General features: G+C 60.0%; 3 protein-coding genes and 1 long non-coding RNA gene across 19 annotated transcripts; 2 read left to right on the forward strand and 2 right to left on the reverse strand.

The window, feature by feature from the left end:
- The first annotated feature begins 1,517 nt into the window (after positions 1-1,517).
- On the forward strand, positions 1,518-3,987 carry LOC115491348 (uncharacterized). The gene is made up of 2 exons (XR_012052205.1): positions 1,518-1,728; positions 2,854-3,987. It is a non-coding gene; the product is annotated as an uncharacterized lncRNA (long non-coding RNA).
- Positions 3,961-11,879, reverse strand: CSAD (cysteine sulfinic acid decarboxylase). Of its 13 annotated transcripts, none has more exons than XM_041711501.2 (16): positions 11,781-11,879; positions 10,830-11,063; positions 10,328-10,756; positions 8,927-9,053; positions 8,238-8,328; positions 7,744-7,850; positions 7,527-7,642; positions 6,922-7,019; positions 6,789-6,843; positions 5,712-5,828; positions 5,573-5,637; positions 5,379-5,460; positions 5,096-5,295; positions 4,977-5,028; positions 4,385-4,474; positions 3,961-4,279 (listed from the first exon to the last, which is right to left on the reverse strand). In XM_041711501.2, exons 3-16 carry the CDS (start codon positions 10,469-10,471, stop codon positions 4,106-4,108), a joined length of 1,518 nt encoding a protein of 505 aa, XP_041567435.1. In that variant the 5' UTR covers positions 10,472-10,756; positions 10,830-11,063; positions 11,781-11,879; the 3' UTR covers positions 3,961-4,105. The 13 variants fall into 13 exon arrangements, with proteins under 13 accessions (XP_041567435.1, XP_041567436.1, XP_072775721.1 ...); XM_041711502.2 differs by lacking the exon at positions 11,781-11,879 and adding an exon at positions 11,456-11,760; XM_072919620.1 differs by lacking the exon at positions 11,781-11,879 and having other exon boundaries at positions 10,328-10,521; positions 10,619-10,676; positions 10,830-11,211.
- On the forward strand, positions 11,812-17,712 carry ZNF740 (zinc finger protein 740). 4 transcript variants are annotated; one of them, XM_030259192.4, is made up of 8 exons: positions 11,812-11,965; positions 12,745-12,917; positions 14,257-14,388; positions 15,499-15,585; positions 15,689-15,748; positions 15,891-16,005; positions 16,100-16,218; positions 16,319-17,712. In XM_030259192.4, exons 1-8 carry the CDS (start codon positions 11,827-11,829, stop codon positions 16,409-16,411), a joined length of 918 nt encoding a protein of 305 aa, XP_030115052.4. In that variant the 5' UTR covers positions 11,812-11,826; the 3' UTR covers positions 16,412-17,712. The 4 variants fall into 4 exon arrangements, with proteins under 4 accessions (XP_030115052.4, XP_030115053.4, XP_030115054.4 ...); XM_030259193.4 differs by lacking the exon at positions 15,689-15,748; XM_030259195.4 differs by lacking the exon at positions 11,812-11,965 and having other exon boundaries at positions 12,777-13,031.
- A 333-nt stretch (positions 17,713-18,045) lies between these two features.
- Positions 18,046-25,732, reverse strand: RARG (retinoic acid receptor gamma). The gene is made up of 8 exons (XM_030259244.4): positions 25,556-25,732; positions 23,128-23,273; positions 22,567-22,708; positions 22,045-22,199; positions 21,047-21,223; positions 20,279-20,483; positions 19,898-20,056; positions 18,046-19,257 (listed from the first exon to the last, which is right to left on the reverse strand). The coding sequence occupies exons 1-8, from the start codon at positions 25,674-25,676 to the stop codon at positions 19,082-19,084; spliced, it is 1,281 nt and encodes a 426-aa protein (XP_030115104.1). The 5' UTR covers positions 25,677-25,732; the 3' UTR covers positions 18,046-19,081.
- Between the last annotated feature and the right edge of the window lie 1,858 nt (positions 25,733-27,590).

Genomic DNA, 27,590 nt, shown 5'->3' on the forward strand with positions numbered 1-27,590 from the left:
AAACTTGTGCGCAGAGCCTCGGTCTGACCCACACTTTCATTCACAAAGGTGTTCCATATGCAGTACATTGCACAACTTTTTATGCATATTCAACTCCTGGCCCCACTTGTCCTCGCCTCTCATGCTAAATAGGTCCACGCCCTTCTGGGCATGTGTGGTTTGCCGTGGTGGTCCTGAGGGGTTCTGTGGTGGTCTCTTGGGGCTGAAGATCGTGGTCTTCTTCGTGGATGAACTTTTGAACTCTTCCTCTCTGTGCATGTGCTTTTGGTTCCTTTGGTGCTTATCTGTGTATGTCTGTCAGTCTTGGTAGGCCTGGAGACAGGGAAACTTATCTGGGTTCTTTGCATCCTGAGGCATTGCTCTTTGTGCAATAAGCTTCAGAAATTTGCATTTTCTTATGCCCTTTTGTACTTATGGCAGAGGTCTCTTAAGTAAAAGGTTACAATTCAACACATAACTACAAACTAAAATATAAACGCTTAATTAATTTTGTTAAGTGAATTCCAAAAATCTCTATTTCATTACAGTGGCCAGAGGTCTCCTTTGGGGGAGGTGGAAAGGTCTCACCTGTGGGGGGGCCCTCAAGCAGGGGGGCTCCCCAGGGATCCGTGGGGCCAGGGGGGTCTCAGGGGGCCAACACCCCCCCACGTCCATTGCCGCCGTCCCCTAGACAGAATGACCCTGCCGGGGGGAGAGAGGGGGCAGGGACAGAACTGGGGTGACCCGAGGACACTCCAAGGGGGGGGTCGCTGCCGCCCCCAAGGGAGGGATCCTGCCTGCCCCAACCTCCTCCGTGCTCCTCCCGATGCTGGGGCCGCACACACGGTGAAATGACGGCACTGCCCTCGTCCCACCCCACAGCCCTCCCCCACCTCCCCATGGAGGGACCCCTATTTTGGGGGGGGGGGGTGTCACTTTGGCTCTGGGAAGGGAAGGTGGAAAAAGAAAAGGATGAGGGGAGCGAGGGGGAATTGTTCTCTTTCGGTGTTGGGGGATGCACGGGGATATGGTGGCTACTGAGGGATTGGGGCATACTGGGGTGACTGCAGAGACTGGGGGATAATGGATTTCTGGGGGGACTGGGAAATCGGGCGATACTGGGGTGTCAGGGATAATGGAGAGAATGGGGAATTGGAGGATTCTGTGGCTACTGGGGGGATTGGGAAATACTGGGTGGACTGGGGTACTGGGGGGATTGGGAAAACTGGGGAATTGGGAGGATACTAGTGGGCCTGGGGGGCACTGGAGGATGCTGGGGAGGACTGGGGTGCGTTGGGGGATACTGGAGGGACGAAGGAATTGCAGGAACTACTGAGGACAGGAATTGAGGGAATGGAGAGGCTGGAGAATACTGAGAGGACTGGACCATTGGGAGGACTTGGGGGATTGGGGGTATCAGGGGATTGGGGGTTGACGGGACCACTGGGGAACGGGGGGATACTGAGGGTTTGGGGGAATTGGAGGTTACTGGGGGCACTGAGGGAAGTGACTGAAGGACTGGGGGGGATCGAGGATTATTGGGAGATACTGGGGCCACTTGCGGCACCTGGGGCTGGGCACTGGGCCCAAGACTCCCTCCTCGCAGCCCCGAACCGCCCCTGGAAGCCCCAAAGGCCGCTCCGGACGGCCCCGGGTCCGTTCCAAGCAGCCGCTGTGGCGGGAGCGGAGGCCACGCCCCGCGCCGAACCCCGGTCCGCGCCCCGAGAGCGCGGGAAAGAACGGAGCGCGGTGAGAGAGCGGGGAGAGAGCGGGGAGAGAGCGGGGAGAGAGCGGGGAGAGAGCGGGGAGAGAGCGGGGAGAGAGCGGGGAGAGAGCGGGGAGAGAGCGGGGGGAGAGCGGGGAGAGAGCGGGGGAGAGCGGGGAGAGTGCGGGGAGAGTGCGGGGAGAGAGCGGGGGGAGAGTGCGGGGAGAGTGCGGGGAGAGCGGGGAGAGTGCGGGGAGAGAGCGGGGAGAGTGCGGGGAGAGAGCGGGGAGAGCGGGGAGAAAGCGGGGAGAGAGCGGGGAGAGTGTGGGGAGAGCGGGGAGAGTGTGGGGAGAGCGGGGAGAGTGCGGGGAGAGCGGGGGGAGAGCGGGGAGAGCGGGGAGAGAGCGGGGAGAGTGCGGGGAGAGTGCGGGGAGAGTGTGGGGAGAGAGTGGGGGGAGAGCGGGGAGAGAGTGGGGGGAGAGCGGGAGAGTGTGGGGAGAGCGGGGAGAGTGCGGGGAGAGCGGGGAGAGTGCGGGGAGAGAGCGGGGAGAGAGCGGGGAGAGAGCGGGGAGAGTGCGGGGAGAGTGCGGGGAGAGTGCGGGGAGAGCGGGGAGATCGGAGCAGGGAGATCGAGAGGGCGCGGGGAGAACGGGGAGAGTGCGGGGAGAGCGGGGAGAGCGGGGAGAGCGGAGGCTGGAGGGAGGGAACCGGGGAAATCCGGGAATCCGAGGGCGCCGCGACATCGCGGGCACCCGGAACAAAGGGCACTTGCCACACGGCGGGGACAGCAGCAGGGACATCGCGGGGAGCCAGGACAGAGTGGGGGCACTGGGGTGACATCGGGGGTTCAGGCCCAGGGAAGAATGGGGAGGCACTGGGGAGACCCAGCCGCAGGGTCGGGGGGGCATTGGGGTGATACTCGGCAGTCTCAGGCCCAGGGCAGGGTGGGGTGCTCTAGGAGGACACTGGGAGGGTTCAGCCCCGGGGCAGGGTGAGGTCACCGGGGCACCAGGAAAGCCCTCAGAGTGACCCATCTACCCCCAATTTATGGAGCACACGGTGACCCCTTTTCACCCCCACCCCGAATTTTTGGGGCCCAGGGTGGCCCCCTTTTCCCTCCACTTTTTGGGCTGCATGGTAACTCCTCTCTCCCAACCCTTGTGTCCCAGGAGTAACCCCATTTCCCTGCGGGATTTTCTGCCCCGATGGCAAGGGACGAGCGGGCGACACTGCTGGAGGTGCACCAGGCGCTCCCGGAGGAGCAATTCCAGAACCTGAAGTTCCTGCTGGAAGAGCAAATTCCTGCCGGGCTTCTGCTCCCGGCATCGCGCCCCGAGTTGTGCCGGATCCTCCTCCAGCGCTTCCCGGGGAATTCCCTGGGTGTGACCGCTGGGATCCTGCGGCAGCTCGGCCGCCTTGACCTCATCCAGCGCTTCCAGCTGCCCCTGGAAGAGCAAATCCCGAAGGAAATTCCGTGGGAACCTAACGGGGACACCCCCAATGTGAGGGGGGACCCCACTTCAGGACATCATGCTGGAGGGAGTCCAGCTCCACCCGTGAATCCCCGGCGTTTGACGGAGAAGGATTTGATGAAAGTTGCCCAAAGATTGGGAAGAGAGTGGCAGGAGGTGGGAATTCTGCATCTAGGGCTGGAGCGGAGCCGGCTGGAACAGATCCAGGAGGAAAATCCCAGCAATCCTGTCCTGTGGAATTTTGAGATGCTGCGGGCATGGCAGCGCCGGGAGCGACATGAAGCCACAGCGTCCCAGCTCCTAGCCTGCCTTGAGCATGCCCAGCTCGATCCTGCAATCCTCGACTTCCTCCGGAGCCTCCAGGAAAATTGAGGAACCCCTAAACCCCATTTCTGGGGGAGGGGAGTGGGATATCAAATTAATATAAAATTGGGACCATTAAATGCTGTTTTATTCCATGAGTGTGGAATTTTGGGATCAAGCACCGAGAACATCCATCTTTACTACTGATTTAAAGATTCCAGAAGGAAGTGTGGGCTCTGCTCCACCTCCTCAGGGATGGACGCAGCAGGTGTTGCGGTAGTCTCCCAAGAGTTTTTTGGGTGCTGACAGATCCTCTTCCATACAAATTCCAGCCTCTGGAGCTTCAAGAAGTCATGGGAATGTCAGGAGAGTTACAAGGCCACTACATCCTGATCCCAGAATCCACAACCTCCTCTGGAGGTTCCAGGGGAATTGAGGGACCCCCTACACCACAAGCCCCATTTTGAGGGTGGGGTTATATCAAATTATTATCAGATCAGAACCATTAAATGTTCTTTTATTCCATAAGCGTGGAATTTTGGGGTCATTTCCAATTTTGGGATGTGAGGAGGAAATCAAGGCTCTGCTCCTCTTCCTCAGGGGTGGGGGGAAGGTTTTGGGGTCTTTCACAGGGGTTTTTGGGAGTTCACAGATCCCATCCCAATTCCTGTATCTCATCCAGGAAGAAGTCCAGGTCGTGGCGGGTGACAGCAGGATTGGTGATAATGTGCCGGAAAAAGTTGACGTGGGATCCATGGGGTTGGTATCCCACCATCATGGAGCCTCTCCGGATCATCCTTTCCTTGATGGCTGGGGCCACCTAGGGGGAAGCACAATTTCAGGAGGGTTTTGGTTTTATTTTTGGGTGATTTTTTGGGATTTGGCGGACTGTTGGTGGTGGGGGAATTTGGAATTCTGGGCTCACCTTTCCCAGTTTGTCCCAGAATTCTGGGTAGCTCTCCTGGCCCCGCAGGCTGGGTGGGATGAACCAGAAGCAGAGGTTGATAAATTCTGGCTGCAGGAAGAGGAAGGAGATCATGGCCATTCACCCAATTCCCAGAATTTGACAGGGATTCAGACCCCCAGGAATTCAGTCATGTGTATATTTAATTGTCTGGGACTGGAACCTGCAGGATTTAATCCTCCAGGATTTAAACCTCCAAAATGGAAACTTCCAGGATTATTAAAATTCCAGAATTTAAACCTCTGGGATTTCAACCCCGGATAATTTAAACCTCTGGAATTCCAAACTCCAGGATCTCAGATTCTGGGATTTAAACCTCTCAGATTTGTCCTCAGGGATTTAAACCTCCAAGATTTAAAATGTGACAATTCAAACCTCTGAGATTTCAGCCTCTGGGATTGAAAACTCTGGAATTTAAACCTTGGAGATTCAAACCTTTGGGATTAATCCCCTGGGAGTTAAACCTCCAGGATGATTTAAACCTATGGCATTACAACCTCCAGGACTCTTAGGTGTCCATATCCACCATCCCACATTCCAGCATCACCCTTACCTCCATCACCAGCTGGAATCCCTCCCTCCTCTTCACCTGCTCCAACAGATACCTGTGGGGAGCAAAGGGGTGAAGCCGAGTTTGGGGGGGTGGAGTGTTCCCCCAGCCCCGGGGCTCACCGAGAAGCACTGAACGCCCTCTCCACACGCTGGGCCAGCCCTCGGCTTCCCACGGCTTTCCAGAGGATCCAGAGCTTGAGGCCATCGGCACGGCGGCCACACTGGGGGCTCTTGTCCCCTGTGTCCAGGGACACGTCATAGAACTTGTCCCGCTGGAACAGGTACGAGGCCCCCACGCCATGGCAGCGCTGCAGGAGCCCCTAGGAGGGGCAGGGGGCACCAGGATTAATGAGTGGGCCCAGGAGGCATCGAGGGGCAGGAATCCATAACGAGGGGCACCTACGGAGCTGTCACGGAGCAGGAATGCCGAGCACTGCAATCCCACCATCAACAGCTTGTGGGGGTTCCATGTCACCGAGTCAGCCCTGGTGGGGAGGAACAGCAGAGTTTGGGGGGGCCTGTGGGGAAAAGGGTATCCCCAAAAACTCAGAGGTGGAGGGGTGGGAGTCTTTTGTGGGAGCAGGGGGAAGGACACACCTGTGGATGCCGGCAAGGAGGTGACGGAGTTGAGGGGACAGGAGGGCGCTGCCTCCCCATGCTGCCTGCAGGAAAAGGGGGATCAGCACACACGGGGGGACCCCTGAGTTCCCCCGCAGCCAGGGACCCCCAGACTCACGTCCACATGCAGCCACAGCCCGTGGCGGGCACAGATGTCGGCGATGGCGTTCAGTGGGTCGAAGGCACCCAGGACAGTGGTGCCACTCGTGGCACACACAAAGAGGGGCTCTGAGCCCTGGTGGGAATTAGGGGGGGGTCTGGGGGTATCGGGGGGTGCAGGGGGCATGGAAGGGGGTAGAAGGCAGGGGGGCACAGGGAGTCAAAGGTGGCCAGGATGGTGGCAGAGACAGAGAAGGGGCTCCAAATCTTGGGTGGGGGGCACTTGGAGGGGCTTTGGGAAGGGTTGGAGGGGAGTCTGGGGGGGTTTCAAGGGGATTTGCAGAGGATCTGAGGGGGCTTGGGGGGAACCTGGGGAGGCTTGAGGGGGATTTGGGGGATGGAGGACAGGGAGACACAGAGGGCTGAAGGTGCCCAGGATGGTGGCACAGGAAAAGAAGGGGCTCTGAGTCCTGAAGGAGCACTTGGGCAAGCTTTGGGGGCAATTTGGAGGGGATCTGCAGGGGTTTGGGTTGATCAAGAACGCTTGGAGGGATTTCGGAAATAGGGGACAGGGGGACACAGAGGGTTGAAGGTGGCCAGGACGGTGGCACAGAAAAGAAGGGGCTTTGAGCCCTGGGTGGGTATTTGGGGGGACTTTGAGGGGGCTCAGGAGGCAGACTGGGGGGGCTGGAGGATACAGGGGGACATTGTGGGTGCAGGAAATGAGGTACAGAGGACTTTGGGTTAGGCAGGGGACTCACTTTAAGGGGAGACAGGAAGCCTGGAGAGGACAGGGGACACTGGGTGTATTGGAGAGTTGAAGGGCCAGTGGTGGGGGGGGCATTGGGGGAGATTCAGGTTATTTGGGGGGACACTGGGGAGATTTGAGGAGACATTGGGGGGACACTGGGGGACATGGGAGGTTTTGTGGACATGGGAAGTGCTTTGGGAACACTGGAGAGGCTTTGGGGACTTAGAGTGGGACACACGGAATTTGAGGGAGCTTTGGGAACATTGGGAAGGCCATTGGGAATACTGGGGAGGCATTAGGGAGTTTGAGGGGCTTTGGGGACATGGGGGTGCAGCCTCTCCTGACCTCAGCTTTCACCCTCTGGATCTCCTTCTCCAGCTCTTCAGGGATCATCTTCCCCCTGAGGGGAAGGGACAGGGATGGAGATATGGAGGAACCCCCTGGAACCTGGGGTCCCCTGGGACCTCCCAGCACCCACCTCTTGTCTGTTCGCACCAGGTGAACATTGTCTGTGCCAATTCCCAGGAGAGCAGCCCCTTTTAGGATGGAGTAATGGCTCTGGGCAGGAAAACAGGACTGGGATTGTGGAGACCCCAGGAACCAGATTTTGGGTAACCTCAGGGACCAGACTTAGGGTTACCCCATGGGCCAGGTTTTGGGGTGACCTCAGTGACTAGGTTTTGGGGTGACCCCATGGATCAGGTTTAGGGCAATCTCCAAGGATCAGCTTCGGGGTGACGCCAGGATCAGGTTTTGAGATGACTCTAGGTGACCCTGTGGATCAGGTTTAGTGGAGATCCCAGGAATCAGATTTGGAGTGATTGAGGGGATCAGGTTCCATGTGATTTCAGGGGGACACATTTGGGATGACCACAGGGATCAGGTTTTGGGTGACCCCCGGAATAAGGTTTGGAATGACCCCATGTATCAGAATTGGGATGACCCTACAGATCAGGTTTTGGGGTGATGCCAGGACCAGGTTTGGAATGATGCCAGGGACTAGTTTTGAGGTGACCTCATAGATCCAAATTGGGATGACCCTGAGGATCAGGTTTTGGGGTGACCTCAAGCCCCCACTCCCACCTCCTGGGATGCAAAGAGGCCCAGGCGAGGAAGGTCCCAGTTCCCTCTGCTCCGGCTCTCCGGGAAACGCCGGAATCGCGCCACGTTCATGGCCAACATGTTGGATATAGAGCCCCCTGCCCAGGACAGGGACCTCTGTTTCACCCCAGGGCACCATGGACAGGCTGCCAGGGGCAGAGGGGAGACAGGGATAACCCTCAGGAAGGGTCCAGGATACCGGGAGCAAAGATCCCATCGCCGCTGCTCCATCCCACAAGCTCCCGGAGCTTGGCCAGGACCTGTTCCTCCATCAGCACCAGCACTGGGGCCACTTCGTATGTGTACCTGGAAGGGTCCAGCAGGAGTCACAGGTTCCCCTCCCCCTGAAACATCAGAACCCCAAACGCCTTCCCCCGGAGCCTCAGCACCCCAAAACCCTCCCACTCAGCACCCAAACCCCTTCCCCCACCAGCAGAACCCCCGCCTCCATCAGCACCCACACTGGGGGCTGGATCAGAGGAGTTGGGACAGGGTTTTGGCAGGTCCTTTCTCATTTGGGCTCCTCAACACGCCCAAAACCCTCCCTCCAAACTTCATCCTCCCCTCAGCACCTCCCACTCCAGCAGCACCAGGGGCTCCTCGCAGGTAGATCTGGGAGAGGGAAGGGTCATGGCAGGTTTTTGGGGGATCCCCCCACCCACCAGCCCCCATTTGGGGGTGTCGGGGGCTCACGGGCTCGTGTTGAGGGTCTCGGTGAGGAACCGGCCAGCCAGGGCGTGGTGGTCCAGCCCTGAGAAAAGCTGGTTGAAGAACCGGGGGTGACCTGGGGGAACACAGGGAGGGGGGACACAGGGTGGTCAGGGGAGGACATGGGAGGGGACAGAGAGAGATGGGGAGGGGATGGGGGAAATGGGGGGAACATGAGAGGAATGGCTGGGTGGGGATGGTACATGGGAGGTAAGGGAAGGACTTGGGAGGTTCAGAAGGGACCTGGCGGGGTCATAAGGAGATTGGGACATGGAGAGCAGAATGGGGGGTGGGAGGAGATGGGAAAACTGGGGGCAGGGGAGATGTAGGGGACACAAGAGGGACATGGAGGATCAGGGGACATGAAGGATCAGTGGTGGGTAGGGAGGGAACGGACATGGGCGATTTCGGGGTACATGGAGGGGTGAGGGAGTGGATGCAGAGGGAAATGGGGGGGGCACAGGGGCAGTCAAGGGAGACACAGAATATCGGGAGGACATGGAGGGGAACACGGCAGGGGCCGCAATGTTCAACACTGGGAGGCACCACGGGCCACACTGGGAACCGCTGGGGCCGAACCAGGACGTGGGAGGTGCCGTGCCAAACGGAGGAGGGCCCGCCCCGGGGCTGTGCTCATGGGTACTGGTGTGCGCTGGTGTGTACTGGGAGCGCACCAGTGCGGACGCTGAAGCGCAGCACGTCCCGGCAGCGCTGCAGGAGCTGCTCCCGCCCCTCCCCGTCGCTCCGCAGCTCCAGATCCAGCAGCTCCCGCAGCTCCTGCGGCTCCTTCCAGTCACACACCTGGGAATGCGCTGGGAATGACTGGGAGGGACTGGGAACCGCAGAGGGGATGGGCTGGGAATGACTGGGAGGGACTGGGAACCGCAGAGGGAATGACTGGGAGGGACTGGGAAGCACAGAGGGAATGCGCTGGGAATGACTGGGAGGGACTGGGAAGCACAGAGGGAATGCGCTGGGAATGACTGGGAGGGACTGGGAAGCGCAGAGGGGATGGGCTGGGAATGACTGGGAGGGACTGGGAAGCGCAGAGGGAATGGGCTGGGAATGACTGGGAAGGACTGGGAAGCGCAGAGGGAATGCGCTGGGAATGACTGGGAGGGACTGGGAAGCGCAGAGGGAATGGGCTGGGAATGACTGGGAGGGACTGGGAACCGCAGAGGGAATGCGCTGGGAATGACTGGGAGGGACTGGGAATGACTGGGAGTGACTAGGAAGCGCAGAGGGGATGGGCTGGGAATGACTGGGAGGGACTGGGAAGCGCAGAGGGAATGGGCTGGGAATGACTGGGAGGGACTGGGAACCGCAGAGGGGATGGGCTGGGAATGACTGGGAGGGACTGGGAATGACTGGGAGGGACTGGGAAGCGCAGAGGGAATGCGCTGGGAATGACTGGGAGGGACTGGGGATGGAACCAGGAACCAGAATGGGAATGGGCTTGGCACTGGAACTGTGAACAGAGCGGGGAATGGGAATGAGAATGGGGCTGGAAGTGGGATTGCAAACGGGACTGGAAATGGAAACAAGATTGGGAACAAGACTGGAAATGAGAATGGAACTGCAACTGGGACTTACTCTCACTCCCAACCCCAGTCCCACTCCCAATCCTTTTCCGAGTGTTAAGATTGGGAAGGGGACTTGGAATGGGAACAGGAGAGGAAATGGGACTGAGAAAAGGATTGGGAATGGGACTAGCTACTGGAACAGGACTGAAGTGGGACTCCTATTAGGAACACAATTGGGCACAGGACAGGAACTGGGTTTCAGAATGGGAATGGGACTGGGAAAGGAGGAATATTGTGACCCCCACCCCCTTCTATGTCTGCTTCCAGTCACACGTCTGGGAATGACTGGGAATGAGAATGGGATTGAGACTGGGACAGGGAGTGCCTGGGAACAGGACAGGCAATAGGGACAGATTGGGGACCCCACCCCCTCCAAGGGGGCTCCTTCCAGTCACATACCTGTGGGGACAGGAATGGGATTGGGATTGAGAATGGGACTAGAAACAGGAATGGGATGGGACTGAGGACCCCCACCCTCCCGAGTGCTCCAACCTTCTGTGTCACATCCGTGCTCTTCCGCACGCCCTCCTCCAGGAGGATCTGGAACACTTCCTGCAGGAATTCCTCCCCAGCAGCGATGTCCAGGCCGGGATCATCCAGTGGGATGCTGCACCCAGCCCCAGAGGGCTCAGCCATGGCAGGAGAACACAGGGAGAGCCCAAAATGCACCAGAAGGGACCCCGGGCCTGGGATTGGTAGCAGGTGGCAGGATGGGGAATCCCAGGAGGAGCTTCTCCTGAGCTTCTCCTAGGAGATAATTCTGGGATACAGTGATACCAGGACAAGGATCTCCTGGGATAAGGTGATCCCAAGCTGAACTTCTCCCTGGGATGAGGTGCTCCTGAAATAAGGCTCTCTCAGGATGAAATTCTCCTGGGATAAAGTGATTCCAGAATGATGTTCTTCTGGAATGAGGTAGTTCTGGGACAAGATGATTGCAAAATTAGGTGTTCCCAGGATGGGTTTTTCCAGGCATCAGGCTCTCTGGACTCACCTCTGCCAGCTGGAATTTTCCAGGATCAGGTGCTGCCAGGACCAGCTTCTCCTGGGATTAGGTGATCCTGGGACCAGGTGATCCCAGAATTAGGTGCTCCCAGGAGAAACTTTTCCTGGGATCAGGCTCTCCCGGCTTCTCCCTCTTCCCTCCCCAGGGTGGAATTTTCCTCTGGTCACGTCGCCAAGGGTCAAGGAGCAAAGTCCCGGACTCAGGAAGGAGCCCTAGAGGGTTCTGGGGGCAGGGGGCAGGGTTAGGACTGTGTCCCCGGATCTGTGGGAACAGTGGTGACCTCATATGTCCTCTCGTTCCCAGTGTCCCCTCAATCCACTCCCAGTGTGTCCCCCACCCATTCCCAGGCTCCCCAAACTTAGTCCCATTGTCCCCCCTGTCCCCAGAGTATCCCCCCCTCCCTAATGTCCCCCCCATCATTCCCAGTGTGTCCCCCCACCAGTGTTTGGTGTCCCCCTTGTCCCCTGTGTCCCTGCACCCATTCCCAGTGTATCCCCCAGTCCCAGTGCCCCCTTTCCATATCCCCCTCAGTTCCGAGACACCGCGGGGAGGGCCGGTGCTTGCCCGGGGGATGGGGAGGGGACAATAAAGGGGGGCAGAGGAGAGGGACGGACCGGCCCCCAAATGGGGTCCCAGGGGAGACGTCAAAGGAAGGGGTCAGAGTGAGGGGGCAGTTCAAAGGGCAGCTGTAGCAGGGGTCCCCAAGGGTGTGTCGCGAGTGGGGGCAGCGGAGGGCGCCGCCGGCGGGAGAGTGTCGGTCCCGCTCCCGGGGCGACCGGGGGGTTCGGGGGTGGGGTCGGGCCGTAGTGGGTCCCGATGGCGGTGAGTCCGGGGGGATCGAGGGGAGGGGCCCTCCCCCCTCCCCCGGGGGTGGGCCGGGGAGGGCCGGGGGCTCTCGGAGGGGTGCAGGCCGCGCCGTTGCCATGGCAACTTCCCCACCCCACTATGGCGGCGCGGCGCTCGCCGTCCCGCCACCGCTTTGCGCATGCGCAAGGCAGCCTTCACTTCCGCCCGGCGTCCCGCAGCCCCGGAAGCGGGGGCGGGGGTTTCCGGTTCCGGGTGGCGGCGGCGGGGGGGCGGCGGGGCCGGGCTCGGGCGGTCGGAGCGCGGAGGGGCCGCGGCAGGTACGGACCGACCCCCCCACCGACCCCCCGCCACACCCCCGGCACCCGCCGGCAGCCTCAGGGCCGCCCGGACCGCGCCCGGCACCGGGAGCCGCTCCCACGGGGGATGGCGGGAGGGGAGCGGGCTAGCGGTGGGAGCAGGTCCCTAACAAGAGAGGCGGCCCCGATCCCCGGTGTGACCCCTCCCCAGGCCTTTCCCCGGTGTGACCCCTCCCCGGGATCTCCCCCCGCGCTCCCTGGGCTCTCCTCCGTGTGTCCCGGCCCCTCCGTGCCCTCCCCGCCCACCCTGGGCTGTGACCCCCCCCCAGACCCCTCGCATTGGTGGTCCCTCCTGTGTCACCCCCCGCCCCCTCCGGCCCCCGCAGGTTACAGACACCCTCGGGAGCCCCCAGAGTCGCCCCCACCTCCCCCTCCCCACAGTCACCCACCCCTGGGGCCCCCTTTTTCCCCCTTGACCTGGGACACCTGTTCCAGGAATTGCCCCCCCAGTGCCATCCTGTCCTAGGACACCTCCCCACATTACTCGTGGGGTGTCACTGTTGCCCCCCTGGTTCCCAGCCCGAGGTTCTTCCCTCTGACCCCTCTGGGCCCCCTCTGACCCCTCTGACCCCTCTGGGCTCTTCTGACCCCTCTGGGCTCCTCTGACCCCTCTGGACCCCTCTGACCCCTCTGATCCCCCTCTGGACCCCTCTGATCCCCCTCTGACCCCTCTGATCCCCCTCTGACCCCTCTGGGCCCCCTCTGACTCCTCTGATCCCCTTTTCCCGCTGTTCCCCCAGGCGAATCCCTCTGGATTCAGCTCCGTCCCCGCAGATCCAGCACCCACCCAGCTCGGGGGGTCCCGGCTTTTGGGGGGAGCCCGGCCCTGCCTCCCCCCCTTCCTGCCCCAGTGGCCCCCTCGGGAGGAGGAAGAGGAGGAGGAGGAGGAGGAGGAATGGCGGCGCCGTGGCGGGTACTGGAGCCCGCCCAAAAATCCATAAAAATTTACTGATCCCACCTTTTCTTACCCCAAACGAGCTTTACCTGGGCGAGAAGTAAGGCCAAAGGCTCCCACAGCATGGCTCAGGTAATGAGCCCCCACCTCCTGCATCGTGACACCCCCAGGCCCAGGAATTTGGGGGAACAACGGCCCCAAAAAACGGGGAAAGGGAAAGAAGAGGGGAGAGAGCTGAACTTCCCTCCCCCTGCGCCGGGGTGGGGGGTGCCTCCCCTGAGCCCTGAGGGCTGATGAGGCCTCAAAAAAGGAGGTTCAAGCTGCCCCTCCACACGTGGAGTCTTCCCAAACTTTCCACAGTATTACCCCAAATTTTTCTCCTGATTATCCCAGTTTTCCCCAGGATTTCCCAAATTTCCCTGGTAGCCTTTAGGGCCCCAATAAAGACGGGTCAGTAGTTCAGTAGACAGTTTGGGGGTGTCTTTGCCTCCCTCTCCTTCCCCTCCCCACTTTCAGGGGTTTTCCAGAGTTATTCCTGAATTCTCCCAGTTTCCGCTGGAATTGTCCCAGTTTTCTCTAGGATAATCCAAATTTTCCCCAGGATTATCTTGAAATTTCCTGTTATCCATTAGATCCTCTCTGGGCTTGAAGAAGTTTTTCCAACCCCAAACTCACCTGGAGTCTTCCCAGAGTCACCCCAGGATTATCCCAGTTTTCCCTGGTATTCTCCCAAAATTTTCTCACATTTATTCTGAATTTTCCTTGTGATTATCCCAGTTTTCTCCAGGATTCCCCAGATTTCCCCAGTAGCTTTAGGTCCTGTCAGGCCTCAAATTTGGGCTTCAGCCCCCCCTAAACCCTCCTTCTTTGGGGCTTCTAAGAGAATTATTCAGGAATTATCCCAAATTTTCCCTGTAATTCACCCCCCCGCCTTTTTTTTTTTTTTTTCCTGGGATTATCCCCTAATTTCCCATTAGGTCCCAACAGGCCTCAAAAAAGGGGGTTCAACCTCCTCCATTCCCAGTTTTAGGATCTTCCCATTTTACAATTGATTTATCCCACTTTTCCACAGGATTATCCCGAAGTTGCTGTCCAATCCCCTTGAATTTTTCCATTTGACCTTAAATCCTCATTGGGCTGAAAGAAGAGGGTTCAGCCCCCTCTGTTCCACTTTGGTCTCTTCCCAGAATTATTCTGGGATCATCCCAAATTTCCCCTGAAATCTTCCCCAGGATCATCCCAAATTTCCCTCGAGATCCTCCTGGGAGCAGGGGGCTGCTGTCCCACAGCCCCTGTGGGGTGCACCCCGGTGTTATGGGGCTGTGGGGCTGATCCTGGGGGTTCCTCCCGTTTCCAGGCGAGTCTCCTGGCCTGCGAGGGGCTCTCGGGCGTCTGCCTCGTCCCCACCGTTGCCAGCAAGAAGATGATGCCCAAATCCGGCGGGAAGCAGGACGGGAACCGGGAACGGGGCTCCAGCCCTGACCTCCTGGTATGGAGCGGGAAGCCCTGGCTGGGATCTGGCACCTTCCACTGGGGGATCCCACCTTTAGCTGGGGGATTTTGCCCTTTCATTTGGGGGTTTATGCCTTTAGTTTGGCTTCTCACGCCTTTAATTTGGGTGTTTCCTGATTTAATTTGGAGTTTTCCACCTTTAATTTGGGTATTTCTACACTTAAATTGGGGGTGTCCACCTTTAATTTGCTTTTTCTACATCGAATTTCTTTTTTTCCAGCTTGTATTTGGGTGTTTTCAACTAATTTTTTTTTCCTGCATTAATTTGGGCTATTCTGCCCCAAATTTGCCATTTTCCACCTTTAATTTGCCTCTTCCTCCTTGGATTTGAATTTTTTCTCCTCGAATTTGAGGTTTTCTCCCTTTAGTCATCCTTTTCTATATTTTATTTGACCCTTCCCACTTCTAATTTGCCTTTTTCCTGCCTTTTTTTGAGTTTTTCCTCCTCTAGTTTTCCTGCTTTAGTTTCAATTTCTCACTTCTCATTTGACCTTTTTCTGCTTTGAGTTTTTATCCTTTAATTTCCCATTTCTGGCCCTTAATTGATTATCTTTCCTTCACCTGCCCTTTGCTTTCTTTTATTGGACTTTTCCTCCTTCATTCGGATTTTTCCTCTTTTATTGGTTCTTTTCTTGCCTTGGATTTTCCTGTTCTAATTCCATTGTTTCCACTTCAATTCCATTATCCCCCAACCTCCCCATTCCCTGCTCATCCTGAACCCCCCTCCCCAATTTCCTGCCCCCTAATTCCTGCTCCCCCAACCTGCCCCAATTCCTGCTTGCCCATCCCCCCTTCTCAATCCCTCCCCCCCAATTCCTGCCCCCTTCCTAATCCCTCTCAATTCCTGGCCCCCCAATCTCCTTCCCAATTGCCCCCCAATTCCTTCCCCGTTCCCAAACCCCCTCAATCCCTGCCCCCATCCCCCCATCCCAATTTTTGCCCCCCAATCCCCCCTTCTCAAACCCCTCCCCTCCACTTCTTGGTCCCACAATCCCCCATCCCAATTCCTGCCCTGTTCCCAACCCCTCCCAATTTGTGCCCCCCAAACTCCCCTCTCCAACCCCACCCCAATTCCTGTGCCCCCCAGTCCCTCCGCCAGGACCCCGACAAGCCCCGCGCCCGCAAGGACGATGATGCTCCTGAGGCCTCCAACCCCAAGAAATCCATGAAAAAGGCAGGTCCCCTCCCCCAGCGGGGGGTCCCCCCTCGATTTTGGGGTCTGGGGGGGGTCGGGGGCCGTCTCGGGGGCCGCTGACACCCCCTCGCCCCCCCGGCAGCGCCGCAAGCGGGTTCCCGGCGCCGAGGGACCCCCGAGCTCCTCCCGCCGAGGATCCCAGGTTTGCCGCCGCGCCGCACGAGGAGAAGGAGGAGGAAGACAATCTCCCAAACTCCGGCAGGCGCAGGACGGCCGGGGGGGGGGATTTGCGGGGCTGCTGGGGGTCCCCCCGGCTCTGAACCTCCAAATCCCCCCCATTTCAGATGGTGGTGATTGAGCAAAACGGCTCCTTCCAGCTCAAGAACTTCATCTGCGACCATTGTTTTGGAGCTTTCCGGAGCAGCTACCACCTCAAACGGCACATCCTCATCCACACCGGTAATGAGCCCTCGTTAATGAGCAGCCCCCCGCCCCCTCGCTCCGCCCCTAATGAGCAGCTCGGCCCCTCGCTAATTGCTGCCCGGAATTGCAGGGGAGAAGCCGTTCGAGTGCGACATGTGCGACATGCGCTTCATCCAGAAGTACCACCTGGAGCGGCACAAGCGCGTGCACAGCGGGGAGAAGCCCTACCAGTGCGAGCGCTGCATGCAGGTATTCCGTATTCCGGGAGAATTCCGGGAGAATTCCGGGCGGGCGCCCCTCCCGGGACTCACAGTGCCGCCCCCACGCCTGACCCCACCTCGTCCCGCAGAGCTTCTCCCGCACAGACCGGCTACTCCGACACAAGCGCATGTGCCAAGGCTGCCAGACCAAGACCCCTCCCGACTCCCAGCTCCTGCTGTGAACACCTGGGAATTCCGGGAAGTTCCGGGGGTGCGGGAGGGAGGTGTTTCTTCCTTCACGGCCCCCCCCTCCCCATCACCATGCTCTGCCTCACCTGGATTTCTCACCCCTATAAGGATGGGGAAGAACCTGAGCGCTGCCAACATGAAAAAACTCAGATCGTTCCTGCCCTCCGGCCTAAACACTTGGATTATGATCCCAAAAATCCTCCTGGAATCTTCAAGTGGCCCCCCCACCATCATTATACCCCTGAATCCACCCCTCCCCCTCTTAGGAAAAACTGGGAACCCCCAAACTGCCCGAAATCCCAGTGGATCCGGGATACCTGTGCACAGGTAGGAGGGTCCCGCTGGGAACAGCATCAATCACTCTCTTTTGGAAAAGAAGGAAAACTGAAACTGTTGGGGGGTGCCTCAGTTTGAGGGGGGTGGGTTTTTTTGGAAAATAGGAAAAAATTTGGGGGCCCCTCTTGAGCAGAGCATCCTGTGGGACACTCAGCAGCACTTCGCATTTCCTCTGGAACTCCTTCAAATTTTGGAGGATTTCTCCTTCTTCTGCATAGTTTTGGGGTACTGCCTATGTCCCCCCATGCTGGGAGGTGGGGGGGAGAAAGGGGGGGGCGAGAAGCCCCCCTGTTTCCCTTTCCCCTCCGAGGAAAAGAAGACCCCTGGATCAGGGGTGAGGTGACGGGGGCAGGAGCAGCCCCCTAAAACTGAGGTGGGCCCCTGCTCTCACCATTTTGGGGGTGTCCCTGTCCCCCCATCACAGACTGCTGCGAGGGGCAGGAGAGATGAGTTTGGCCCTCCTCATTTTTGTGCCCTGAACTCCCTTTCTGGGCCTGTGGGAGTTTTGGGAGGGGCTCAAATTTTGGGGCCTCCCCCAATGATACTTCAAGAAGGACTTTGGCTCTGCTGAGCCTATTCCCCCAAAATTGTGGGGCCTGGCAGTGGGGAGGGGGGCGGGTTGGGGGATTCTTGGGGGAAGGGGGGGGATCTCCAGGGCTCCCCACCTGCAAGGGCTCCCAGCCCCCATCACACCCCCCCCCCAGGCTTCATTTTCGGGGTGTTTTATTGGGATTTAGGGTTTAATACAGTTATTTTGCTAATGGGGAAGAGGGGTGCAGCCCTAGGGGGGGAGGGGGGGGAGGGTCACTTTTAAACTGTAGATTTTTCTAAGGGTCCCCAAATTTTGTGTTCCCCCTTTCCACTGTGTACCCCCAGTGTCTCCCCACCCCGCACTGTGTGTCCTCCCTCCTCCTTTAGGGTTTATTTAAATAAAAACTTGGGTTTTTGCTTTTTTTAACCCCAAATTTAAGTCCTTTGGGGGAGTGAGGGGGGACCCCAGAACTCACTCATGCCAAACAAAGAAAGGGGAGGTTACATTGGGACTATGAGGGTTTTTTAACTGGGGAGGGGCAAAATGGCTCGGGGGGTCCCCGAGTGCCCCTCTTATTCTCGGGTATCGCCCCAGTTGGGGAAGGGTCCCCAAGTCTATTTTCTCCCTGCAGGGGTCCCTAAGTCAGAGGGGATCCCATGTGCCCCCACCACCCCATACCTCAAGGGGGGGTCCCAAGGTTCCCCTCTACCCACAAGTCCCCTTTACAGCCCCCCCCCCCAAAATTCATAACCCCCCCCAAAATTTCCATAACTTTATTTTGCAAAAATAGAAAAGTCCCGTGTCCCCCCCCCACAGCATGGGAGGAGGGCGGGTGGGCTGTAAACATGGCAGGGGGGCCCCCCAAAATGGGGGGAGTTAGCGGGGGGGCAGCAGTGGGGGGGGGGCCCATTCTGAGGGGGGGGCCCGCTGTAAACGCAGAGGAATAAATAGGGATGAAAGTGCAGCCCTGGGGGGGTACCCCTCTGTGTAGTGTAACAGGCTCCCCCTGAGGGCTCTGCACCCCCAAATTTAGGGGGGCAATTGTTAGGGAGGCCAATAAGGCTGGACCCTACAAGCCAGCCAGGCTGGGGGTAACAGAAATTTGGGAGGGCAGTTGATTCTGGGGGGACCGCCAGGATTTTGGGGTCACCCTATGGCTTGAGCCCCCACCCTGAAATGGAGGGGGTTGTGGGGGTCACATTGTGTCCCCCATCTTTGGTCTCTGTAGTGTTTGGGGGGGGGGGGCACTGGGGGACAGGAATTTTGGGGTTTCCCTCCCCATCCCAACAGCATCAAAAAGCAAAACCCACAGGCAGCCCCCCCACCCTCCCCCCAATAGAAATGGTGTCCCCCACAGATTTGGGGGGTAGGATGTCCTGGGGGAGAATGGGGGTGTTCCCTCCCCCCTCCCGACTCCACCCTGTGTCCAATAAATAAACTGTGGGGGCACCGTGGGAGTGTCAGACATTAATTTGGTGGGGAGGGGCTGGGGTCCCCAACTCTCCCCTCTCAAGGCCCCCCAGTACAAGGGGGGTTGGCAGCAGGGTCTGAGGGGGCTTTGGCATGAAGCTGAGGTTTGGGGGCGCCCCCAGACTCCCCCAGCTTAAGGCAATAGCTTTGCTCTGTCAGTCTCTGCCCCCTTCCCCACATTCGGGGCGGGGGGGCACTTTGGGGAGCTCTCCCTCCCCACAGCAAAAGGGAGAAGGAAGGCAGCGTCCCTGGAAGGCAGCTCTGAATGTCCCAACCCCACTGGGGATGGGTTTTGGGGATCCCCCCCAGCTGGGGGGGGGGGGGGCTATGGGGATGTGGGGGGGCCAGGGGGACTGTCCTGGGCGGCAGGAGGGTCTGGGGGTGGGGGAGGGCCATCCCCCCCCACTTCGTTGAAGATTTCGGGGTTCTCCAGCATTTCCCGGATCAGGGGAGGCATCGGCCCCGGGATCTCGGTGCGCAGGGTGATGGCTCGTTCCGCCCCTGGGGGAGCCAAAATGTCAACACCCCTGAACCTGGGCCACCCTCAGGGCCTTGGACCCCTCCTGAGAGATGGAACCCCCTTCACAAAATGAGATTCAACAGCCTCTCAAATTTCAACCCCTTGCGAAACTCTGAAGCCCCAAAAACCTTGGACCCCTCCACCAAAATGAGCTTCAATCACTGCAAAGCCTTGACAGCCCCCACAAGAGATTGAGTTCCCCTGCGCTGAGGCTTTGAATCCCACCCAAAAATGAACTTCAATTGCCCTCCCAAATTTCAACAGTCCCCAGCTTTCAAAACCCTGCAAAAGCTTCAACGCCTTCAAAACCTTGAACCTCCCCACATACCTTGAACACCCTCAAAATGAGCTTCAAACCCCCTCCCCCCAAAACCCTGAAACACCCCCAGGACCTTCAACTACACCTCCCTGAGACCTTCAAATCCTGTGGTGCCAGGGGCAGGTTTGGGGGTGTCCTGATGGGTTTTGGCATCCTGGAGGGGTCCTGGGAAGGTTTGGGGGTTGCCCCTTTGAACAGCATTTGGGAAGATCACTGTGGCTAGGGGGTTTTGGGGGGATCCCAAGGGGGTTTGGGGGGTTCTGGGGTCCTGGCAGGGTTGACACAGTTTGGGGGTTGCTCACCCTTGGTGCTGATACCACGCAGGTCAGTGATTTTGAGCAGCATCTGGGGGAAACGCTGCGGCTGCCACGGGCGGCGGCGCCGGGCATAGACCCGGAGAGCCTCGAGCAGCGGCTCCTGCAGCCGCTCCACGCGCCGGGGCTGCTCCAGCTCCATCCGGTCTGGGGAGAGAGAGACCACCTGGATAGACATTGTCCCCATTTCCCCTGTCCCTGCATCCCCATGTTCCCACATCCCATCTTCTGTCCTAGATATATCCCCATGTCCCCTCCTGCAGCTGAGTGGCCACAACTCAGTCCCATGTCCCCATGTCCCCCTGCCTGCCACATCCCTGATACACGCCCATGTCCCCCCCTGTCCCCCACATCCCCCGATGTCCCCACCCCCACAGATGAGGCAGATGGCACTGAGCAGGCCGGTCTCGGTGTCATCGAGCTGCAGCGGCAGCAGCTGCCCTGCGAAGGCAAACACGAGGTCAGTGAGGGGCCCGAATCCCGCGTTGTGCATCTGGGTCCGGGTCAGCGTCAGCCCGTCCGAGAACGTCATCGTGTCCTGCTCTGGTGTGTAGCGGGTGCAGATCCGCAGCATCTGTAGGGCAGGACCCCAACATCACCAAGGGGCACCAGAATACATCCAGAAACACCAAAAATACATCCACGGTCACCAAAATCACTCAAGGGCAATAGAATCCACACAGGGATACCAAAAATCCACAGAAGGGCCCAAAAATACCTCCAGGGGCACCAAAAATCCACCCAGGGTCAGCCCATCCCATCACTGTGTCCTGCTCTGGAATGAAGCAGGTGCAAATCCACAGCATCTGCAGGGCAGGGACCCCAAAATCCACCCAGGATCTGCCCATCCTGGAGCATTGTCATGTCCTGTTCTGGCTCTGCCACAGGACAGACACAGCACCGGGGGAGGTCAGGGCCAGAGACACCCCAAAATAGCCCAAGGCCACCAAAAGCACCTAAGAGACCCCGAAGTTTCTTACCATGGGGATCCCTAAACCCACCCAGGCCCTGCCAGGAGACCTCCCAGCCCCTCTCAGGACATCCATCTGTGGGGTGGTGAGGTCAGGACCATGGTGGGCCATCCCAAGCCCCTTCAAGAAGCCCCCAAACATCCTGAGGAGCCCCCCCAACCCTCACCAGGATGTCGAGGCAGGCAGCCTTGAGCAGAGTGATCTGGTCGGCCATGCTGAGCCCCGTGAAGCCCGGGAGCCTCTTGGCAAACTCCACGATCTTGATGATGCACTTGGTGGCCAATTCGCTGAACTTGTCCCAGAGCCCCAGGTCCAGCTGCACCCGGTGGTCAGCGCTCGAGTTCTGGGGGCACGGGAGGGGGACCATGGCTGTTGGGGGATTGTTCTGGAGCCCCTGGGACCTGGAACCTCTGGGACCCTAACCCCAGCACCCTGAACTTGTCCCACATCCCCAGGTCCAGCTGCACCCAGTGGCCAGCGCTCAGGTTTGGGGGAGCATGGGCTCAGTTAGGAGGATTCAGGGTGGATTGGGACTCCCTGGGACAACTGGGACCCCCCAAGACCCCAATCTCAGTAAGCCCCAGGTCCAGCTGCACCATGCAGTCAGTGCTCAATTTATAAGGGACACAGGCTCAGTTATGGGGGTTCAGGACCTGCTGGGACCCCCTGGAAGCTGCTGGTACTCAATGACCCCCAGCCCCTGAACCCAACTCCAGCCCCAGGTCCAGCTGCCCCCCTTACTCAGCAGTTGAGATTTCAGGGGTGAGGGTGTGCAGAGACCCTGCTCTGAGCTCCAGGGTTAGGGTCCCTCCCATAAGTAACCCCCCCAAACACCACCCACAACCCCCAACACTTCATCCCAGTGCCCCCCTCCCCCTGAACTTGTCCCCCAACCCCCCCAGTGCTCTGTTTTGAAGGGGTCAGGGGGGAACAGAGACGCAATTGTATGTGTGAGGGCTGGGGTTGGGGTCTGCCCCAAAAGGACTCCCACACCACCCTGGGAACAGAAACCTGGTGCCCCACTCCCCCTGAACATCTGTCCCAGCCCCAGCTGCCCCCAGTGCTCATGTCTGGGGGGGACCAGGAGGGAGCAGCGCCCCTGCCCCAGATCTGAGGAACGAGGGAGGGTTGGGGCCCCGCCTCGGTGTCCCCAGCCCTGCTCACCGTGGTGTACTTGCCCAGCTGGCCCAGCGAGGGGAAGGTCTCCTGGTGGGCTCTGCTGACTCTCCGCACCAGCTCGGCCAGCTCGGGGCTCAGCTCATCTCCTCCCAAATCCTGCTTCACCTCCTTCTTCCTCTTGTTCCGGTCATTCCGCACAGCTGGGGGGCGGCGTTTGGGGGTCAGGGGCATTGGTTTGCCCCCTCAGATCCCTCCCAGGTGGGGTTTCTGCCCCTCTCCCCCAGAAATCCCCCCATGGGACAGGAACATCCCCACCGTGAGCAGACCCAGGATCCTGGGACCCCTCAGCAAAGCTTTGGAGGGATCTCAATTTTAGCCAACTCCCCTGTAGGACCAAGGGGGGAAAGTCTCACACCCAGCAGTCCCTTCCACAGCACCAAATCCTTCCCAAATCCCTGCCAAGAACAGGAACATCCCCAGGCCCACCAGAACACCACCAGGGCCCCTCAGCGAAGTTTGGGGGGGGGTCCCCAACTTCGGGGGACCCAGGCCCAGACCACCTCGCACCTTCCTTGGACATTCCGACCTGGAAGCACTTCTGGAGGCGGCAGAACTGGCACCGGTTGCGGGTGACCTTGTCGATCTGGCAGTTGCGCTCCCGGTGACACGTGTACACCATGTTCTTCTGGATGCTCCGCCGGAAAAACCCCTGCAGGGGGGAAACAGGGGGTCAGAGGGGGCCCCCAAAATGGGGGCACCAGTATCACAATGCCCACGGATCCCAGTAAGGCTCCCCAGTGGCTCCCCAGTATCCCAGGGCAGGGCACAGGGCTTGGGGGACTCCCATTTCCCCAGGGGGTGCCCACTGGCCTGGGAAGGGGTCCCCATTCCCCAGGCGTGGTCCCACTCGCCCCACAGGGGCTGTGATGTCCCCAGGTGCCCCCATTACACTCTCCAGTGCTTGGGGGTTTCCCACTCCCCCAAGGGGTCACCATTCCTCGAGCAGATCCCCACTGCAGGCTCCTTTCACGGGGCAGGTCCCCAGGACCCCCTCCTCCTCCAACTGTGGGGTCCCCACACCCCGCCGTTCCCTCACAGGGTCCCCACTGCCCCCCAGCTGCCCCTCACCTTGCAGCCCTCGCAGGAGCTCACTCCGTAGTGGTACCCGGAGCTGCGGTCGCTGCACACGAAGCAAGGCTTGTGCACGCGGGGCGGGGGCGGCGGCGAGGGGGGCGCCGTGTCCCCCAAAACCTGCCCAGGGGAGGGCTCCAGGGCTGGCGGGGCAAAACGTGGGGGGAGTTACACAGTCCCTCTCAACCCCTCTCCAAAGGGGCCCCAGCCACGTCGGGGGGTGGGGGAAACTAAAGCACGGGGGGGGGCATGATTTTGGGGTCTTTGCTGTCACCTCTACAGCCCTAAAACCTGAGTAGCAAATCCCCAAAATTGGAGGCTGGGGGGCTGGAATCCAGGGGTTCCACCATGGGTGGGAGACATATCAGTGTGTACCCTCTGCCCCCCGAACGCCAAAACCTGGCGTGGGGATATACCCCAACATCCGGGAGAAGGTGGGGGTCCCCAGCCCCCCCAAACATGCCCCTCGCAGGGCCGGGGGTGACACAGGGGGGAGGGAGGAGCCCCCCGGCGCTCAGCCCGGGCGGCAACGGGGGAGGGGCAGTTGGTTTCAGATTTTTTTTGGGGTAGGTTTTGTGTGTTTTGCTAAAAAAAAAACCCAAAACTGCTGAAATTGAGGAAATTCCGGCCTCGAGCGGCGCGTTTGTAACCGCGGGGGAGAAGGGGAGCGAGGAGGACCCCGCCCAACGCGTGCCACGGGCACCCCAAAATAACCCGGGGGGGCGGGGTACGACCCCACCCTAAAAACAGGGCCCGCACCCCCCCCCGGCACGGGGACCCACCCGTGCTCCAGGCTTAGGGAGGGCTGCTTGTGACCCCCCCCCCCCCCAAAATCAATATTATCGATTCCTCGTGGAAGGTTGAGGCGGGGAGAGGATTTCACCTGGGAGCGCAGGTACATTTGCTGGACCCCGTCGTGCGTATTTTCTCTTAAAGTTTGATTTTTGAAGGCGAAGGAACCCAAACTAAAGCATCCACCCCAAAAAAAAACCAGCACCCCAAAAATATTCACGGGGGGGCCACGACGCTGTGGGCCCCCAATTTTTGGGTCTCCCCACTCCAAGGCGCGGTCTCCCATCGGGCCTTAAATTGGCGGGGGGGGGGGGGGGGGCGGAGGAAGTTCCCCCGCCCAGGGTGGAATTTTGTGGGGCCACAGGGGTTCCCCCCAAAACCCGGGGAGAGCCGCCCTCCCCGCCCGGCTGAGCAAAGCCCCCGCCCGGCCCAGAAGGGGTTCGGGCGGCTTTGGTGCAGCCCCGCAGGGGTTAATGTGCCACATTGGCAGCGCGGGGGGGACGCGGGGGGACGCGGGCGCGGCCACGACTGGAACCAGTTAGGCCGAGGAACTGGGAGGGGGGAGGACACAGGAGGAGGCAACGCACCACTGGCATAGGTGGAAGAGGAGGGGGGGATTTAGGGGCATTTGAGGGGATTCTCTCCCCTCCCACCCTGTTTGTACCCAGATTTACACGGGGAGGGGTCATTTGGGACCCCCAGGACCGCCGTCGTGGGCCCCCCAAAAACCGGGTGCCTCTTTCTGCTCCCATAAAAGGGTGTGCGAACCCCCCCGAATAACAAGTTTCGGGGCCCCTGAGCCGTTCCAAAGCAGGGTCCGGGGCCCCCGACCCCCCGAAAGGGGTCCTGTGCGGTCCACGTCCCTGTGCCCCTCCAGTACCGGGACCCTATTTCTGCCCCCGCAAGGGGCTCCGGGACACCACGACCTCCCCCAAAATAGGCCCCGGGTCCCCCGAGCCCGCAAAGGGGCTCCCCCAGTGCGGTCCCCACGTCCCCGCAAAACGCGTCTGAGACCCTGCCCCACCACCACCCGGGTCCCTGCTGGCGAGATTTTGGGGATGTCCCCCCCTTATACACTCGCCCCCCACGGCGCACACGCCCCCCGGCCTCGCGTCATCCCCGCACACGCCCCGGCCGGTCCGGCACCCACGCGCGTCACTCGGGGTCACCCTTAACCCCCCTTCACGCGCGTTTCCACACTTGGACACGCCATCCACCCCAGCTCCCGGCACACCCACGCAGCCAGTGGCGGACACGGAGCACGCTGGCACTCGCTCTCACACTCGCTGCCACACTCGGGCTCACTCCCGGAGACCCCTCCCCACGGCCCCGACCCCCCACGCTCCCCGCACCCACGCGCAGCCCCCCCGCGTGGGTACAAGCACCGCACGCTCACGCTCATCTGCACTCTCACGCTCCGCTGAACACCCGGGGGGGCTCCGGGCACCCCTCGCACCCACTCGGGACACGGACACCCCCCCCCACGCACCCACGGCACACCCGCACTCGCTCTCACACCCATTTGCACGGTCAGGTAACACCTCGACGCGCTTCCCCCGTCACCCCCGCACCCACTCGCGAACACTCCCACCCCTCGGGCGCCACCGATCCCCCCGATCCCCCTCCCCGGTACCTCTGCGGGCGGGGCCCCCGCAGCCGGCGGGCACCGGGACCCTGCGCAGGGCGCAGCCCCCGCGGTTCGTCACGTCGTGCAGCCGCCGCGGCGCTGCCGCCGCCTCCACGCAGCCGAACATGGCGAGCCCGAGCCCCGCCGAGCCCCGAGCTCCACCGAGCCCGAGCCCGAGCCCCGCCGGGCCCCGCCGCGATCGGCCCCGAGCGGCCCCGGAGGGCGCGGCCGGGGCGGGGCCGGGGCGGGGCCGGGGGCGTGTGGGCGGGGCTTTAAATGGGCGTGGCTTTGAGGGGCGGGGCCTTGATTGGCTGCGCTGACTAGAAAGGAGGCGTGGCCTCGGGATGGGCGTGGCCTCGTGGATGGGCGTGGCTGGTTTGAATAGGGCGTGGTCCGAGCGAGGGGCGGGGCTAATTAGGAGTGGGCGGGGACTGGAGCAGACCCGCGGTGCCGCGTCCACGCGTGTCACATGTGCCACGCGGTATCAGACGTGTTTGTCCCCTCCGTGTGTCCTCCCTCCCTGGAGGGCACCCAGACCCCTGTCACCCCCAAGCCCGTCACCCCAATCCCTCCCAGTCCTCCCAAGTCCCTCCCACTTCCACCCGTGCACTCCCAGTCCTCATGTCACCACCCGTCTCCCCAGTCCTCCCAGTTCTTCCAGTCCTTTGCAGTTCCCCTGTCACTACCCCAGCCCTTCTCAGTCCCTCCCAGTCCCCTTTTCACCCCTCAATCCCTCCCTGTCCTGCCAGTTCTCCCAGTCCCCCACGTCATCTCCCCAGTCCTTCCCAGTCTCTTCCAATCCCCTTGTCACTTTTCCCAGTGTGACCACTGTGGACAGGTGTATGTCAGCGTGTGCAGGTGTGTGTGAGCATATCCAGGTGCGCACAGGTGTGTGTGAGTGTGTGTCTGGGTGTGCCCAGGTGTGTGTCAGTGTGTGTCTGGGTGTGCCTGGGCGTCTCTGGGTGTGCAAAGGCTGTGCAGCACCGCCTGCCCGACTGCATTTCTGGGGTTCTGCACGTGTCACACACCTGCACACGGCATCATTGTGCGTGTCACCGTGTGTGTCACACACCTGCACACGGGATCATTGTGCGTGTCACCGCGTGTGTCACACACCTGCACACGGGATCATTGTGCGTGTCACCGCGTGTGTCACACACCTGCACACGGGATCATTGTGCGTGTCACCGCGTGTGTCACACACCTGCACACGGGATCATTGTGCGTGTCACCGCGTGTGTCACACACCTGCACACGGGATCATTGTGCGTGTCACTGTGTGTCACACACCTGCACACGGCATCGTGTGTGTCACCACGTGTGTCACACACCTGCACACGGCATCATTGTGCGTGTCACCGCGTGTGTCACACACCTGCACACAGCATCATTGTGCGTGTCACTGCGTGTCACACACCTGCACATGGGACCATTGTGCGTGTCACCGCGTGTGTCACACACCTGCACACGGGATCATTGTGCGTGTCACTGCGTGTGTCACACACCTGCACACGGCATCATTGTGCGTGTCACACACCTGCACACGGCATCATTGTGCGTGTCACCGCGTGTGTCACACACCTGCACACGGGACCATTGTGCGTGTCACCGCGTGTGTCACACACCTGCACACGGGATCATTGCGTGTGTCACCGCGTGTGTCACACACCTGCACACGGGATCATTGCACAGGTCACACAGCTGCACATGGAATGGTCACATGTCACTGCATGTGTCACACACCTGCACATGGGATCATTGTGCGTGTCACCACATGTGTCACACACCTGCACACGGCATCATTGTGCGTGTCACTGCGTGTGTCACACACCTGCACACGGGATCATTGCACAGGTCACACAGCTGCACATGGAATGGTCACATGTCACTGCATGTGTTACACACCTGCACATGGGATCACTGCGCATGTCACACACCTGCACATGGGATAGTCACGTGTCATGCATCTTTACACAGGATGGTCACATGTCACTATGCATGTCCCACACATTTACATGGGATGATCACGTGTCACACACCT

The sequence above is a fragment of the Taeniopygia guttata genome, chromosome 29 (assembly GCF_048771995.1).
Source record: "Taeniopygia guttata chromosome 29, bTaeGut7.mat, whole genome shotgun sequence".
NCBI lineage: Eukaryota > Metazoa > Chordata > Aves > Passeriformes > Estrildidae > Taeniopygia > Taeniopygia guttata.

Coding starts and splice junctions, on each gene's coding strand:
- CSAD (XM_041711501.2), bottom strand. CDS start 10,471: ATGGCTGAGCCCTCTGGGGCTGGGTGCAGCATCCCACTGGATGATCCC. Junction 6,844..6,921: donor CTGGTGCGAACAGACAAGAG/GTGGGTGCTGGG, acceptor CCTTCCCCTCAG/GGGGAAGATGATCCCTGAAG. Junction 5,461..5,572: donor CTCCTTGCCGGCATCCACAG/GTGTGTCCTTCC, acceptor CCTCCCCACCAG/GGCTGACTCGGTGACATGGA.
- ZNF740 (XM_030259192.4), top strand. CDS start 11,827: ATGCGCAAGGCAGCCTTCACTTCCGCCCGGCGTCCCGCAGCCCCGGAA. Junction 15,749..15,890: donor CCTCCCGCCGAGGATCCCAG/GTTTGCCGCCGC, acceptor CCCCCATTTCAG/ATGGTGGTGATTGAGCAAAA. Junction 16,006..16,099: donor GCACATCCTCATCCACACCG/GTAATGAGCCCT, acceptor CCGGAATTGCAG/GGGAGAAGCCGTTCGAGTGC.
- RARG (XM_030259244.4), bottom strand. CDS start 25,676: ATGTTCGGCTGCGTGGAGGCGGCGGCAGCGCCGCGGCGGCTGCACGAC. Junction 20,484..21,046: donor CTGCCTGCCTCGACATCCTG/GTGAGGGTTGGG, acceptor CCTGCCCTACAG/ATGCTGCGGATCTGCACCCG. Junction 20,057..20,278: donor CATCTGCCTCATCTGTGGGG/GTGGGGACATCG, acceptor CTCTCTCCCCAG/ACCGGATGGAGCTGGAGCAG.